The sequence below is a fragment of the Phaethon aethereus genome (assembly GCF_964289735.1).
Source record: "Phaethon aethereus genome assembly, chromosome: 13".
NCBI lineage: Eukaryota > Metazoa > Chordata > Aves > Phaethontiformes > Phaethontidae > Phaethon > Phaethon aethereus.
The window spans coordinates 21,672,113-21,687,462 of NC_138589.1; the positions used below are offsets into that span (position 1 = coordinate 21,672,113).

At 50.3% G+C, this 15,350-nt stretch overlaps 2 protein-coding genes across 3 annotated transcripts in view; one reads left to right on the forward strand and one right to left on the reverse strand.

Annotated features, from left to right (window-relative positions):
• NFAT5 (nuclear factor of activated T cells 5) overlaps positions 1 to 1,273 on the forward strand; it is a gene marked incomplete at both ends in the record, with an annotated part of 66,308 nt that extends 65,035 nt beyond the window's left edge. For both annotated transcript variants that reach the window (XM_082005820.1, XM_082005821.1), the window contains one exon: positions 1,035 to 1,273. In XM_082005820.1, the coding sequence (XP_081861946.1) occupies positions 1,035 to 1,273 (239 nt within the window). The remainder of the gene's footprint in view (positions 1 to 1,034) is intronic.
• Positions 1,274 to 10,686: 9,413 nt separating this feature from the next.
• NOB1 (NIN1 (RPN12) binding protein 1 homolog) lies at positions 10,687 to 13,596 on the reverse strand. Its single transcript, XM_082005785.1, has 9 exons — positions 13,249 to 13,596; positions 13,032 to 13,164; positions 12,774 to 12,907; positions 12,632 to 12,703; positions 12,354 to 12,491; positions 12,003 to 12,218; positions 11,537 to 11,634; positions 11,250 to 11,394; positions 10,687 to 11,080 (listed from the first exon to the last, which is right to left on the reverse strand). The coding sequence occupies exons 1-9, from the start codon at positions 13,324 to 13,326 to the stop codon at positions 10,811 to 10,813; spliced, it is 1,284 nt and encodes a 427-aa protein (XP_081861911.1). The 5' UTR covers positions 13,327 to 13,596; the 3' UTR covers positions 10,687 to 10,810.
• Between the last annotated feature and the right edge of the window lie 1,754 nt (positions 13,597 to 15,350).

Here is a 15,350-nt window from a genome sequence, read left to right on the forward strand (position 1 = left end):
TTTTGCATGAGAACTCTTCACTTAAATACCTGTTGGTCTTCTTACACTTAGGATTAACAAAAACAAGTGACAAAACCATCTTAGAATTGTGTGTATATTTGTATAGAAATATTATATATAATATTATTGACAATACATATGCAAAGAATAGATAAAATACATGTACACACTTCAAAAAAAAAAGTTACACCTTCTTAAGACAGCTCCACTGATCTTTCTCGTGCTGCATTTGATTTCCACAATGTGTGGAATGACTTTCTCCACACATTATTGGAAGGAAGGATTTTTTTTTTAAGCTGCATAGTCCAGAAAAGTGTCTACTGAAGTGTATTTGAAACTCCTTTAACTTCATAAGCTGGCAGTTTTCCGTATCTCATCTCCGAGTCTAGCCTTTATGACAAGTTCTTTGGGATGTAGATGCTTTAATCTGTCTGTAAAGGGCTGTACATACCTGTGAAGCTCCAGAAGTAGCAAATGATGATTATCGCATGTTGTAAAGGATGTGGACCGAAAGCCGTAGCTGTGTGCTTGGTCTGTGCTTATACCTGAGCATGTGCTTTGCTGTATGAACTCTCTGACAGTCAGGCCACAAACAGCCGAGCTTCTCCATGAAGCTGAAGGTAAGGCTAGAAATGGCAGGAGAGGTGACCCTATTTGCAGAGTTACAGAAGGAGCCAGTGGATACCTTGGCTGAACTGAGGAAGACACGTCTGTAGTCAATAAAGACAAAGCATGGGCATACTCAACACTTAGGCCATGCATTTTGTTTTTCTTCTTAGCTAAGTATTGTCCTCTGTTCGGGGTGTTAGTAGTGTTTGGTCATAATGCAGAGGCCATATATGCCTTACGTACACCTTGAGCTTGTGCCTGTACCCGGAGGGAGTGGGGAGCAAAGGCGGCCACGTGAACGAAAGTGCATGTAACTTTCTGCACAGTTTATAGATGATACGGATGTATGTAAAGAAGGCGGCTAATTCACTGCACATATTAACCTAATTTAAATGCTCCTTTGTTTTTCACTTACTGCTTAACAGACTGTGGGCAGCTGCTAACTTCTGGACCAGCTACGTTGCCAGATGAGTTGATGGCTATAAGTCAGCCAGGTCAGTCACAGAGCGAGGGACAAGCAGCGGTGCCAACGCTGCTCTCCCAGCAGATATCTGAGACTCCTCCACTACCTTCAGCTATGGCAACCAATCAGAATATTGAGAAAATAGATGATCTGCTTGTGTCATTGCAAAACCAGGGGAACAATATGGCTGGCTCGTTTTAATTAGTCAAGTAAGTAATGTGTTTGGGTTGCTGGATTCTTTCCTGCCATGCATACTTTTGTTCAGTAAGTCTTTACTTCAGAGTGTATCACCATGCTGTAAGAGATCAGCTGAAGTACCAGTACTGCTGAATTAAGAATATAATACCAGTGGCTAGAATGGTTATTAAAAACAGTCAGAGGCCAGAATTTGTACGGAACAGCTGGTTGAGACTGGGTCTTGTTGTTCAGTTGCTGTACGTTTTGTCATCCGCTGTTACGGTCTAGTACTTTATTTGGAAGGAGAGTAGATAGCTGTCAGCTTGGCACATAAAAGCGTTGTGAAATATGACTGTAGTTAAAAACTTAAGGCTTATTGAGTAAATAACACCTCGAGTCTGTACTATTCTTAAGTTACCCCCTGGGTTACAATAACGTAATGTGAAAACAAGTTTCGGTAGAATATGGCAGCTATTGAGAGTGTGCCACATGCCGAGTCCTTGTTAAAAGCAAGCTGCCACAGTCAGCTGTTACTGGGAAACATTCTGCTCTTAGAAGGTGCCTTTTTCAGAGAGGTGAACGAGGCCTCCACTACGAATGAGTACCAAGAACCATGAGAACTCTGGAATCTGGTATTGTCCGCAGTGTGTAACTTGGCTCTGGTTAGCTGTTTTGCCATCCTAAATCCCCCATAAGTTTCACTTAAGTGATACACTTCATTTTCTAATCTAAACTGTTTTGTATATGAAGTTATGAATTAAGAAAGAGAGTGGAAGGAGAGTAATCCTGCTCTAGAAAGAGAGCTGCATTCCGATACTCGCTCATAGTTTCCTGTCTGCTTGTAAAGAACACTTTGAGGATGAAGGAACTGCATAGGAATAAGAGGATTACTTTTGTTAGTTATGCCTAACTTTTTTCCTTGCTTGTTTTTTTCCTGCAGAAATTCTGTGAAGAAAAAAAGTGATTGCCCAGATCCTCTCAGACCTTCCGACTCTGGATTAGGCTGTGTGGAACTGATGGCTTCTGTCAAAAAGTGGCCCTCTTCTCTAAAGAGCACAGACGTGGCCGATTGCAGCGTCTAGCACCTAAGGCTATGACCATAGTATTTGGGATTTGTAGTGCCAATAATGCTGAAAAGCTATGCTTTGTTTTACTAGGGCATGGGATTGTACTGTTACTAGACTCCTAAACCTCATTACGAGTGGGGTGCTCTGTCAACTTAAAGCATATCTGGTCAGTTATTATTGTTGTTAGAAGGTAATACACATTACCACGTTTACTTTTTTTATCTTCCTCTTCCTTCTTCACATCCCCTCTTTTGACTAGAAAAGCTTGTGAAGCAGAAACATCCAATGCCTGTGACGTGAGCCATGACTCCTGGCTGTCAGTAGGTGAAGGGGTCGCACGTTTTACAGGGGAGTGGGAGAGCTAGTGCTGCCATTTGTTAATTGTAGTAGGTGGCAGTGAAAAATACTGATACCTGTAATAAACAAGCAGAGAATTGCTTGCTACTGTAGATAGCCAGAGGTGGGTGCTTCCCACCTGAGAACGTGATTAACGGTTTCCATGTCCCTTACATGTAACTGTAGATAGAGCAAGGGTTTGGTGGCTCTAACAAAATGAAGAAATGAAGGGGAACTTTCAATTAAATTTTGCTCTAAAAATCTTATCCTCTAAAATACCTTCAACTTGCAAGGAGGATTCTGCCTGGCTGAGGAGAGAACCCCTCTGTCTCTCTCACTCTGACTGTATGGGTTAGGACTCGGTAAAGCTGCGTTACCCATTCTCAAACCAGCCTTCTCCCTTTTGTTCTTTTCATGGTTTTCCTTCTCTCTCCCTCAGTTTCATATTACGTTTTTAAAAAAGACATAAATATCCTACTGGCTTTAAAGATCAGAAGCAGCTTTTAGGAATTCGTGGCGCTAAATTGCTTAGTCAGAAGAAGCTTTGACAAATAATCAAGGATTAAGGAAAGAGGAAGCAGTTTCTCCACCACCTTCTCAATGCAGGAATCCCCCTTAACTGTTACTCATGTAAATCTTCAGCTTGACTTTAGTCCAAGTAGGGGGCAAATTACATCATTTTTAAGCGTTCTTGAAAATTTCACTTCATGCTGAGCTGTTGCATCTTTGTAGCATATTGAGCTCATTGCAATTTTGAAGTGATTTTTTTTTTTTAATACCAACAGTCACCAAGTCTAGTTTCTAGATTGTCGTGTCTCAATTGAAAAACAAACAAACAAACAAAAATTGGCTGATGTTACAGAATGTAAAAACAACCCACTCCAGACCATGCAGTTGTATTGTGAGGCATGTGAATTTTTTGGGTGCTCCAACTATCCAGACAGTTTTGTGATATCACATGACAGCCTCATTCAGATACTCGTTTCTTCTCCTTCTGCACGTAGAAAGCTGTTGCTGCAGTTAGAGCCGGACAGCTGTCGTGTATGGCTATTATGCCTTGGTAGAGTGTAGTTGGTATCATGCCATTTTTCATTTTTGTTATTTTAAATAACAAAGAATAGTCTGTAAATGGTTTTTAAGTTACTCTAGTCTGTTTACTGTGTGTTTTTTCCCTTAACTTGTGTGCTTAGTTGAGCCGTGTAGAGTTTTTGTTTGTTTTAATGGGTTTTCCTGTTTGTCAGTCTGTCACAACGTTCACTTTCTCTTTCTGTCTCTCTCTTTCTCTCTCTCATTGAGAGGCATTGAATTACGTTTTCAGTAGTAAGGCTTCTTGCCGATATGAAGGGAACTTTTCAGAAAGAGACCTGCTCTGGGTCATTTAATTTTGAATACAGTTTTCAATCGTTCAAGTTTTGGATGGTTTATATCTAATGTGTGTTTCATTTTTTTGGAAAGCTATATTTTGTATTTAGGAAATGGTATACTATTTTGCTATTTGTACTGAGTGAGTACATTGGCATAAATATAAAAATTTATATATATACATATATATAAAATATTCTTTTTGCCACACATTTTTGTGGTAAATTTGTGAGTTTGTCTGATGTTCTACCACAACGTGGCGTCTGATAACAGTGGGGTGGGGTGGGGTTTGTTATGTCTTTATTGCGTATTTAAGTACTTTTTGCAACATAAATAACTTGTTCATCTCTCGCCATTCCATCAGGCAATTTGTTGTTCCAACTGGCTATGAGAAGCTTCACTGTGTGTTTTGATGTGTCTGTCACTCAGCAATACGATCTAGTAAGGAAACCCGTAGGCATTTAGGCGTATATAAAATAACGGGGTTTCACTCAGAATGAGCCATTCAGCTTCTATCCACTATCATTGTCTATTTAATATTTTATTATTAGCGCCTCTGTGTTTTAACTCTTAATTTATGATTATGCTAAAATGTTTAAAATTTTAATCATGATAAAAAGAATTCCCTGCTTCATAATGTCCAGAGCTGCTTTATAACCCTGAACCATACTTTTTCTCTCTGCGATTATTTTTTTTTTTTTCCTGCTAAGACAAAATACTAACAGAATCCTGTTATGGTTCATGACATGAAAACAGCAGTCTTGCAGCATTGACTAAATGCTATATGAGGCTATGTAGAAGACTGAGAATTATGGACCGAAACAACTTCCATATGGTCGTGGAAGTCGATAGCCAGTTATTAAAATATGAACTAGTGGCTTTTGCAGGATCGCAGTCCCAGAACAAGCTGTTGGGTGTCATCTGGGGCCTTCATACACAGAAGAAGTAATAGGAATGATAAATTCACTTGTGTGCTGCTTCAGTTCGTTCCGTTGTTCCGAAGGGGCGTATCCTTATGTTGATGTGCTGTCGGACAGTGCCAAGTCACCAGGGACCAATTCTCCATTTAACAAGATGGGTGTCCAAAAGAGAACTTCATACCAAGACTGCTACAGCTCCAGGGGAAGGGTATGTTTGAATTGTGTGCGTATTTTAGGTCGCTTACGAAGAGAAGAGGAAAAAAAAAAAGTTTAAAAAAAAAAAAAAAAAGGGCTGTGCTATCACATTTTTCACTTCTGGATAACACCTTTTTCTTGTGTTAAATTTATCTCGTTCATTTTAGGTCAATGTTTAAATGTACAACACGTTGAACATGTGATTTGGTTACAAAAAGTATTTGTCTTACGAATGAAGAGATTGCTCAGCGGTTGATTAGTGCCTGACCTGCTGCTTGCAAACGGCTGTTACAGAGGATAAAGAGAGGTTTGATAAGCCGGTGAAGAGCTTAAAAACAGGCTGCAGGATTTCATGGCAGAAAGACCCAAGAACAGTGTGAGCCACATCTGTATTTTATCGGAGTCCTGAACAGTTACATTTGTGATTTAAGCAGTTGATAATTGGAGCTTACTCTGCCTTTTTTTTTTTTTTATCCCTGTGTGTACTCCTCTGCATGTTGACACCGGCGTGCCTGTTGGCTGTGAGCGGACGGAGTGCTTGCCTGCGGATGTGAGGCGGTGGCATCATGTCTAGTCCATTTTGGTTGAGGAAGTTAGAAGATACCAAGACAGACATTAATCTCTATAAATTTAAAGTTCCTGACATTATTATAAAGGGGAAGTTACTATCATATCCACAAAGCGGCAACTAAATATAGAAGATACTACTAGGTGAAAAATGAAAAACGGCAGAGCTGCCTTGCTGGGATCAGTTCTCTGTATCTTCTTTTTTCTGCTGCTTGAGCTTGCTCTTAAAGAATCGTTAAATCTGATTCTCCACACTGAATGTGGGCTGTACTCTCCAGCTGTATATGCCTCCGCAGCACCCGTGCTCCACGCTCCGCACAGCGTCCGTGGTGGTTTACAGAGCAGTGATTTTAGGGAGAGGGACCTGCTAGCCACCGGACGTGACTTCTGCACACGCTCTCTTCTCCGCTTATACACTGTATGTGTGTGTATATATGTATAAAAAAATCACAGGAATAACACATAATACGCAGTTGTTGGCTAAACATCTCCTCTGGTAGGAAGTTACTGGTGCTTTGTGCTTAATTAGCCAGTCCACGTTTTGTTATTAATTGCCTCTTCACTGTCTGATCTTTAGCAGTTCTTCAAGCCAAATGCTTTGCTGTTATTTTCACCTGAAAATAGTTCAAGAAATAATTTCAACCTTGCTGTTTCAAAGTGGATGTTTAGTCACCAACCATTTTGTTACAATTACTTTTAATTACTGACAGGGTGGTTACTTCCGATTTAGTTCTAAGATAGAATAAAACATGAGCAGTGAAGTGTCTGTTACTTTGGCAGGCTTTTTTACTGGAAATACTCAGTCTGGGCAGCTGTATCAGTGGACATTCCCCTAATTTAGATGAATTTAATTTTTTTTTAAAGCTTCTCTTGTGATTTTAATTTAGCATACAGTTTCTAAAAAGAAAACTTGTCTGAATAGATTTTTCTACTCTCTTACTATCTCTCCAGAGTGCTCAGAAAGAGCACTAAGCAAGTCAGAAGCTTGCATTTGTCTTGAAACACAGTTTAAGTCACTATTCGAGTAGCAGGAAAGGTGATTTATTAAAAGGCAGGATCAAAAAAGTTGTTATTGGACTAAAAAAGCTACACGTCGTTTCCCCCAGGGGTACGTGTGTGTGTGTGCACATCCACGTGCGCATCCATTAGAAGTTGGAAAAGAATTTTCAGTTTTTGAACCTCACGCCTCTGTGTGGCAAGCTGTTGGGCTACTTTTTCAGGAGAGGAGCACAAGGGATTACGGACGTTTATCTGAGTGATGGTAGAGCAGGAACGAGGAGAATGAATTGCTTTGCACGCCCTGAGCTGTGAGTTGTAGGTGGAAGGTGAGAAGAAGAAACATCGATCACAGGTGACTTCTCATGAGTGCAGGATTTATTTCCAAGGACTATTCGTGTGGTTTGTGTTCCAGAGGGCCTGGCGGCAGCTCCGTTGTTTTAGAACCTCAAAGGCAACTGGTACCGAGATGCTTTTTTGTTTGGGGTGTTTGTCTTAATTTGGAGGAGTCTTTTGGGATAGATTGTGAGCATTTCGTGTTTGTGCTCGGGCCAGTGATGCCGGTTGTGTACAACGGTAGTCCCCGGAGCCTACGAGCGGAGGCGCACCTGCCCATGCACGCCGCCGGCGGGGCGTCAAGCGTGGAGGATCCCTGCTGGAAATGTCAGAGATGTTACTGAGACATGAGGAAAAATGCAGCAGCACATAAACTCCTGTAAAAGTGTACTCGTAAAATTCTCTAGCTGGGGAGGGGGCTCTGAGGGGTTCCGCAGGAGGAGAGGCTTTGCCTTTCTTACAATCTGTATAGGTATGTAAATACGCAATGCCTGTATATTCTAGGGTTATATATATGTATATAGAGGAATCGTATATCTATTATATATAAATAATTAGTAGAGACACACACGTAATACCATTATATTTACGTTTTTATAAACCTGAAATAATGTTAATTTTCCTTAGTCTGAGGTTATTTACCAGGGTTTTTGTAGTAACTCATTAATAGCTGTATGAACACCTTTCAGTACTGTACGTGTGACGCTGTTGGTAATGTTGCTCCAGAAACTTGCTCTGCTTGTGAACGTCACTAAAAACCATGGGTTGAAAACAGCTGTACACTTTTGTATTTTTATATATTTTTATTAATATTTGCAGATGTGGTGTTAGCAAAAAAATAGTAGAACTGAGAGCCTGCCCACTGGATGGGCTCGGGATGCGGCCGCAGCACTGGCTTTCCGCAGCCTGCCAGCTTTCCTCAAGTGACTCCCGACGTCGGGACCTTTTCCGTTCTCGGCCTCCCCGCAGCTCGTGCCGGTAGGGAAAGCACTGGTGGGTGTGTTGCTGCGGAGGAGCTGGGCTGACGCCAGCAGCTCCCTCCCGGCGGGGGTTATTGATCGTTCTTGCACGGCGAAGGATCCCAGCTGCTGCTCAGCTGGGCTGGTTTGCATCGGGACGATGAAGCTTAATCTGTCGTTCCTCTCTAGTCTGACAAAGGCAGGCATCTTATTAATTTTTTTTTTTTTTAAACTTTGTACCGCAACAGTCAGTATCTAGAAAGCTCTCTCCTTGAAAGCTGGTGACAGCTCTCCTTGGTTTCTAGCCGTGAGGAACCCTGCCCCAACTTGTGCTGATTTCTTACAGATTGTGTGAGAAATTAAACTCTAAAAGAAATACAGTTGGTAAAAAAAATAGCGTGTGTTTTGTCCACCACGACTCTTCATGCCGAATCAGGTGTGTTCCACTGCAACATGGCGTTAGGTTGATGGGCAGATACTATTGTCCTGGTACAGGCTTTATCAAGCACCTCTGCCAAAGCAAATGTCCTTACTCTTCCCTTTGAGCCCTTGCCTTGCAGGTCTGGTCCCCGCTGCTTCCAGAGACGGAGAGCTTCTGTAATTTTTGCTGTTACTGTTCATGAAACTGCCTCATAACATCCAGGTGTCCTGGGAGAGGGGTGAGGAACCCGAGGGTTTCCCCGCTTGCTGCGGGGCCCTCACTGACACTCTTGCAAGCGCTTGGTTCAGACTCCAAAACTCCGACACCCAGCAGCAGCCCACTGTAAAACGTTCCAGTTGCATGCACTTGCTCCGGGATTCGGATTAGCGGGGGGTCCTGGGTTCAGATCCCCTTAAATGGCCTTCAATTCTCTTCAGTCCCTGCAGCTGCCCCTCTGCGAGTCAGGGAAGGTCTGGCCCACGTGTCCCTCGTGCAGGCAGGTCCCCACGCGGCAGCGCACCCAGCCGAGGGGCCGGGATGACGGCGCTCGGGGGGAAACTCCCTTGTGAAAGGAGAGAGCGTGGCACGTCTGGGTGTTACAGAACTGGGAACGCGTTCCCCTGTCCTGCTTAGTAGACCACAGTATTCTGAGGCTTTTTTTAATCCTGGACACTTTGAAATCTTTACACTTGAGCTCATTATTAGTGAGTAAGCTCCAAAAAACTTCAGAGCAGAGCTTTCTACCTCTGTTACTTAGCTGCTGCATCCTTGCGTGGTTTACCTGCCTTTCTGCCATGTGTTCCTGGAGCACACTGATTGACCGCTGAGCTGCCTCTTCCACTGTCCTGCAATGTGAAAGTAGCACCAGATACTCCTTTGTGCATTTCTGTGTATATGGCTTTCGTAGTTGGGATTTTCAAAGCACTGATACCCGGTGTTTTCAGTTTGTTCTATGAGGGGATATTTCATTTGCATCTATGTTTTTAGCTATCCTGTGATAACTTGTTGAATATTAAAAAATAAAAATATTTTGCTTCTATTGGGACATTTGTATACTCGCGACTATATTTCTGTAAACAGCTGCAGTCAAGAATAAAACAATGAAAGTTTTCATTTTGCAGTGTAAAGTCTTGTTGTGTGTTTTTCAAGGGCATCTTCTCTCTGCCGGGAGAAAGTGTCCATTCCTCAATATGGAGTCAACCCATCTGGGAACCGTATGGCATCAGGTCAGGAAATACTGGGAAGGTGGGAGCTGCTCTGTGCCTGTGCTGTGTCCCGCTGGAGTTGTTGCACAGGGTCGTGTGTGCACTTTGAAAAAATACTGCAATGTTTCTTTCCGCTTTTGTGTGTTAAGGCTGAAGTAACCATCTTTGCTCTTGTATTTAGTACCCCAGCCTGCAAATTACAGAGCATTCAGAGAAATTGTTTTCACAGTCCACCTGAGGCAGGGCCCTGGCTCCAAGGGACCTGAGGGGCGATGCAGAGGTCTCTCCCAGGATGGTCTGGGAGCTGTTCTGCCCAAGGGAGGCAGAGATGACTGGAATGAATGGCCTCTCCAGCAGAATTAGTACAGTCCTACTTTATCTGCATCTTTGGTGTATTCATGCTACCATGCTAAAAGTGATCTGGGGCTCAGCGAGTCTTGGGTGTGTCATCCCTTTCCTGCTGACCTCCTGCAGGGATGTAACAGCGAGCAGGACCACGGGGCCGGTGGCCAGGATCAGTAATTTTTCAAAATTACAACAGGGGTAAGAATAAATGCTGCAATTACCCCGAGAGCTGGGCAGAATCCTTTACTGTGAAAGGTCTAAGCAGATCACCCGGAAAGCCTTTCCCCAGCGCCTGCCCCTTCAGCCTTGTGCCCACTGCCAGCGTCGGAGATGGCTGTGCTGCAGAGGGAGAAACGCAACCCCCTTCCACTGGGTTTTGCCCTTCTGGAGCTGCCAGCCTCCTCATTGCTGACATGGGACAAAAGAAAACACCCCCAGAAACCCTCCTCAGCCCCCTCTTCTTCTTGAGGCTCAGAGGAAGGCACAGCCTGGCCCACGAGCCTGGCACAGGCAGCCACAGAAACAAGACTGAGCCACGGTGCTATGGCGTTTTATTAGCAACGCAGCCATTGCCTGGGGCGTGCCGGGGGCTGAGCAGAGAAGCCACTACCTCGCCCGGCTCCCCCTGGATCTGGCAGACCACCCTGGGTCAGAGCCTCCCCCAGCCCCCCGACCATCACCCCAGTCACTGGCCACTCTTCTGGCACCAGAGGAGTGTGGAAGGAGAGGCCCGGCCCCTGCCCCAGGCGGCTGCCTTCGGAAGGGTGCTGGGAGAGGCTGTCAAGCAGCAACATGCAAGGCCTGGGCAGATGGTCCCTCACAGCACCGGCTGCAGAGGCCCCCTCCCACCCTTCACCTCCTCTTCACAAACTTCTTCGTCACGGCGTTGGGGTTCAGGCGCCTCCTGCCAGCGCCCAGGGCCGCGTCCCGGATTTGCAGGTTGGCTGCGCGGCTGTAGACGTCATTTTCCGCAAAGGGTGAGACCCCGGCGATGTAGTCAGGGTCGAAGACGTTGGTCTTCTGCCTGGCCTTGCGGGACAGTCGCTGCTGCGGGAAGGGCTGATCTTCCACCAGGTGAGGGTTGTTTGCGTGCTTCCCTCCTTTTGGGGCCGGCAGCGGGTACTGCCAAGAGAAAAGAGGTTGTTAAACTTGCTTCAGGGCTGACTCTTGCTCAGAGGGACTTCAAGACAACCGCAGGCCTTTAGAGGCGAACTGAGCAATGAAGAACTGACCACAGGCCAGGCCATTGTCCCAGCAGCAACCGCCCAGCACGTCGTATACAGCTACTCACCCGGAGCCCTCGGGGGTTCAGCACCTTGGGGTTGCGGGAGAAATGCATGTGCAGGCTCCCGTCATCGCTGACGCTCACTGCGACCTTCTTCAGGGTCTTGTTACCGCAGTGGGGACAGAAAACCTTGGTCATGTCCGAAGTGGTCCTGCAAGAGAGGGACAGAGGGGTTTTACTGCTCCCTGGGCCGTGGAATACCGGCTTAGCCCCTGAGCGGGATCATCCACCCAGCCCCAGCGAGCACCGCACGCCCGTGCCGAGGCAGCGCCGCTCTGCACACACACGCTCACTTGAAACAGCCGTGGCAGCGGAGGATGTAGCTCCGGGCCTGGCGGATCAGCATGCCGTTCACCGCCAGCACGTGGAGGCCCATCTGCAGCAGCACGTTCTGCAACGAGGAGGGAGAAACCGGGACACCGTGAACTGGCACTGCCAGGAGCTTTAACCGGGGTTTGCCAGCCCAGGCAGCAAGAGGCAAACGGAAGCGACGCCAACGGGCTTTGCAGAGGTCCCTGCTGTGGGCAGAACCGGCTGCTTTTTAGATAAAAGGTGCTCTCAGAACACTGGTCTCCTCTTGTCTTGGGGATGCAGCAGTGTGCTCCTCTGTCTTGGTGTGCTGGTTTAACCAGCCCAGACATTCGAGTAATTTGGGAATGTGCCCCTCAGCCCAGCCCTTCCGTGCAGACAGTGCCCACATGGTATCAGCTGAGCCTGAGGCTGGAGCCGGTCCCGTGCCGGGCAGCAGCCAGCACCCACCTGCATGGCAAAGTCAGTGGTGACGCAGCCGACCTGGACGCCAATGGGAGCAGTGTCACAGTGCTCTGTGTCCTGCTGGACTTGCTTGAGGTTGCTGGGTGTTATCCAACCCTCATCATCACTCTCCTCCTCCTCCTCTTCCTCAGCACTGGCCCCATCCTCAGAACTCCGGTGCTCCTCAGTGGCCTCTGGGCTAACGGAGATGGCTTGAGCTTTCTGGGATGGAGAGACAGTTGGCTAGGGCACGCACAGCACTCCTGGTGCAGTCCAGCACTGCAAAGAGGAGTTGGGCAAAGGCAGCCAGAAACCAGGGTAACAAGGACAGCGGGGAGTGGAGGCTCTGGGTCTCACCAGCAGCTCCTGCAGCTCCTCCTCGATGCTGGGCAGGGGGGCTCGCCAGTAGAGGAAGGAGCTGAACTCGTTGCTCTCCGATGGGACGGTGCTCCTTTCGGGGCTGGGCTGATGCTGGCCTTTTGCCGGGCGCTTGTGCTGTGGTGGTGGGGACACAAGACAGGGAATCCCTCATCCGCCGCTGCCCGCGGGCGCTGCAGGGCTGCATCCCCTCCCCATGGACTGGAGGGCCTCGTCCTCAGTGCCGTCCCTTGGGGCACTGCGTCCCTGTCCCTTACCTTGCTGGGCAGGTGGAAGCCGGCGAGGTGCAGGGGGGCCTCAGGGTGCCGCGGTGTGGAGCTGAGCCGCACCTGGGGAGGCAGAGCAGGGGGTCGGTGGGACGCCCAGGAGACGGGGCCCCGTCCCCGGTGTGGGCCCTACCTTGTCCTGGGGCTCCCAGCGGAGGCAGCCGGGGCCGTCGGTCTCGGCCTGCAGCTGGCAGGTGAGGGCGAGCACCTGCAGGTCGGCAGCCGAGAGGCTGGGGTAGTCGCCGGTCTTCTTGGCGAAGTCGGTCACTGCGGGAGGGAGGGGAAGGAGAAGGGAGCGGAGCCGTCGCGCCGGGCCGGGCCAGGCCGCCGGGAGCCGGGCGGGCCGGGCCCCCCGAGCCGCAGGGGCCCCGCGGGCCGGTGCGACACTCACCGAGGCGCAGGACGTCGGGCCGCGGGCGGCGGAGGCGCAGCTCGCAGGGCAGCGCGGCCAGGCGGCGGCGCGTGGGCCTGTCGCGGATCTCGGCCAGCACCTCGGGCACGGTGTACAGGTTCTGCGCGATGTCCTGCGGGCAGCGCCGTCAGGCCAGGCCGGCCCGGCCCGGCCCGGCCAGGCCCGGCCCCCCCCGGCCCCCCGGCCCCCCCGGTACCTGAAGCGGGGCGGCGCTGAGGAAAGCGCCGGTGTCGGCCACGACGTGCGCCACGCGCGCCATGTCCACGCGCCCCATGGCCCCCGCCGCCACCCGTACCCGCCGCACTGCCCGCTGGGAGCTGTAGTCCGCGCGGGGCAGGCTGGGAACGGCAGCGCCGCGGCCCGCGTGACCGCTTCCTGGCGGCGCGGTCAGGTGACGGGCAGGTGTCACATGACGGCGGGCGCTGGAGCCGGAAGCGGGAGCAGAGCGGTCGCCGGTAACTCGGGTGACGGGACGGGACGGGGTCGGGAATTCCCAGTACGGTCTGTCCGGCAGGCAGGGCCTGGCGGGGCGGCCCAGGCGCTGCTCGGCTGCGGGCTCAGCCAGGCCCGGGGCGGCACCGGCCCGGCGAGGTGAGGCCCGGCCGGGGGCGGCGGGGCCCGCGGAGCGCGGCCGTGGTGGGGGCGGTCAGCCCCCTCTCGCCCTTCCCGGTGGCCGCGGCCGTCGCTGCCCGGCCCGGTCCTGTGCGGGACGAACCGGCACCTGGTCTGCGGGGCGGGACCTGGCCCGGTCCGTGCGGCGACGGAGGGTGGGGGTGCCCGGTTCTCGGGACTGCTGCCCCGGCCTGCCCCCGCTCTGCGGCCCCGCGGGTAAACCCTGCGTTAGCGGAGTGGCGGCGGGGCTGCCCGCTTCCCGGGAGGCGAGGCCGGGGCGTCGGCGGCGGGAAAGCGGGGAAGCTGGAGAGGGGAGGCCTCGGTCTTGGCGAGAGAGAAACCTGCGTGTCTGCGTGGCGGGGGGAGGGCCCCAGCCCCGCACTCGGTACAGGCCTCGTCTGCAGCCGGTGTGAGCTGGAGCGTGCGGGAGAGCAGACAGGCCCACGGGGGAGCAAAGCCGTGCCTGGGGGGTGGCGCTGAACGCGGGGGGGCTTCCGGATAGTGGTGGCCAGGGGAAGCTAAAGTGAGCGACAGTGACGTGGTGTAGAATCGGGAAGAGAGAAAGTGGGCAAGAGAGTCAAGATTTAAAAGAAAAAAAGGATGGGTGCAGCCCAAGCAGGACGGGGCTCTGCTGTCGCCTTACGCGGGAGGGTGCCATGAGGAAACTGATGGCCGGTCTGGCCCGGGGTCGTCTTCTGTTATGGGATGCTCAGGCGAGTCTGCACGCACAGGGTGGGCACATCGCGGCGGCTCTGGTCTGCGCCTGGGTGCTGGGCTGCAGCGGGAATGAGGGAGAGCGGCAGGGCTGCCTGGGAATGTGTGTGCAGAGCGAGCGGTGGGAAGTGGAAACGTCTCTGTAACAGGTAATGCTCGGTGACTAACGAACCCCAAATCGCCAACTCTGGCGGAGGGTGGTGGGGATGGCTGGAGATGAGCAAAAGCAGCACCAGTGATAGTGAGGGAGGACCGGGGATCTAGACTCCCTGCTGCAGGGGAGAGCCTTGGCTCTTGCCACAACGACTTTGAGGTGCAGGCCACTAACCTTCGTGTAAGAGGCCCTGAAGGACAAGCTGGCTGGTCGGTCTAGCCCAGGGGCTGGTCACAGGCTGGCGCAGGAGGGGCACGTGCACCTGGCTGTTTTCTGTGGGCTTGCTTAATGGCGCTAATGAAATAAATGGTGATGTGGAGCTGGGGAGTCATAACAAACACGAGGAATAACAATATCCTAAGGGAAGGCCAGGGTGATCTGTGGGCCAGGGTAATTGGAGTAGCAGTAGCTGTAAGTAACAGCAAGTGCACTTAGTCTCGTGAAAGACCTCCCTCCGTAAGTCAGCTCTCCCCTACTTGTGAGGGGGAGGAGATCAGCGTGTGTTAGCGAGCCTCCAGCCACCATCTGATAGAGCCAAGAGAGCAGCAAGTCTGGTACCAAAAGTGGTTTTCCAGGCAGAGGTGAGGATTGTACAGGGCACCAGCCAGGTTCTTGGCTGAGCATGGGGTCCCAGGAGGGTTTGCGGGGGGGTGAGGTCACACAGGGCTGGCACGGGGAGGGGGGTGGAGAGTGAAGACCCTAGTTCATGCGAGGGGGATTTAAAAAGGAACCTGGCTTTGAGGTGGAGCTTGATGAGGTCTAATGAGGATGTGAGGAGAGGACAGGGAAGAGAGTGAGAAACCTGCACGAGAGGGGAG

Excerpts from the sequence above, each read along its gene's own strand:
- NOB1 (XM_082005785.1), bottom strand. The coding sequence starts at position 13,326 with ATGGGGCGCGTGGACATGGCGCGCGTGGCGCACGTCGTGGCCGACACC. Across the intron at positions 13,165-13,248 it reads TCAGCGCCGCCCCGCTTCAG|GACATCGCGCAGAACCTGTA; the intron begins GTACCGGGGGGG and ends CGCTGCCCGCAG. Across the intron at positions 12,704-12,773 it reads GCTGGGAGCCCCAGGACAAG|GTGCGGCTCAGCTCCACACC; the intron begins GTAGGGCCCACA and ends CTGCCTCCCCAG.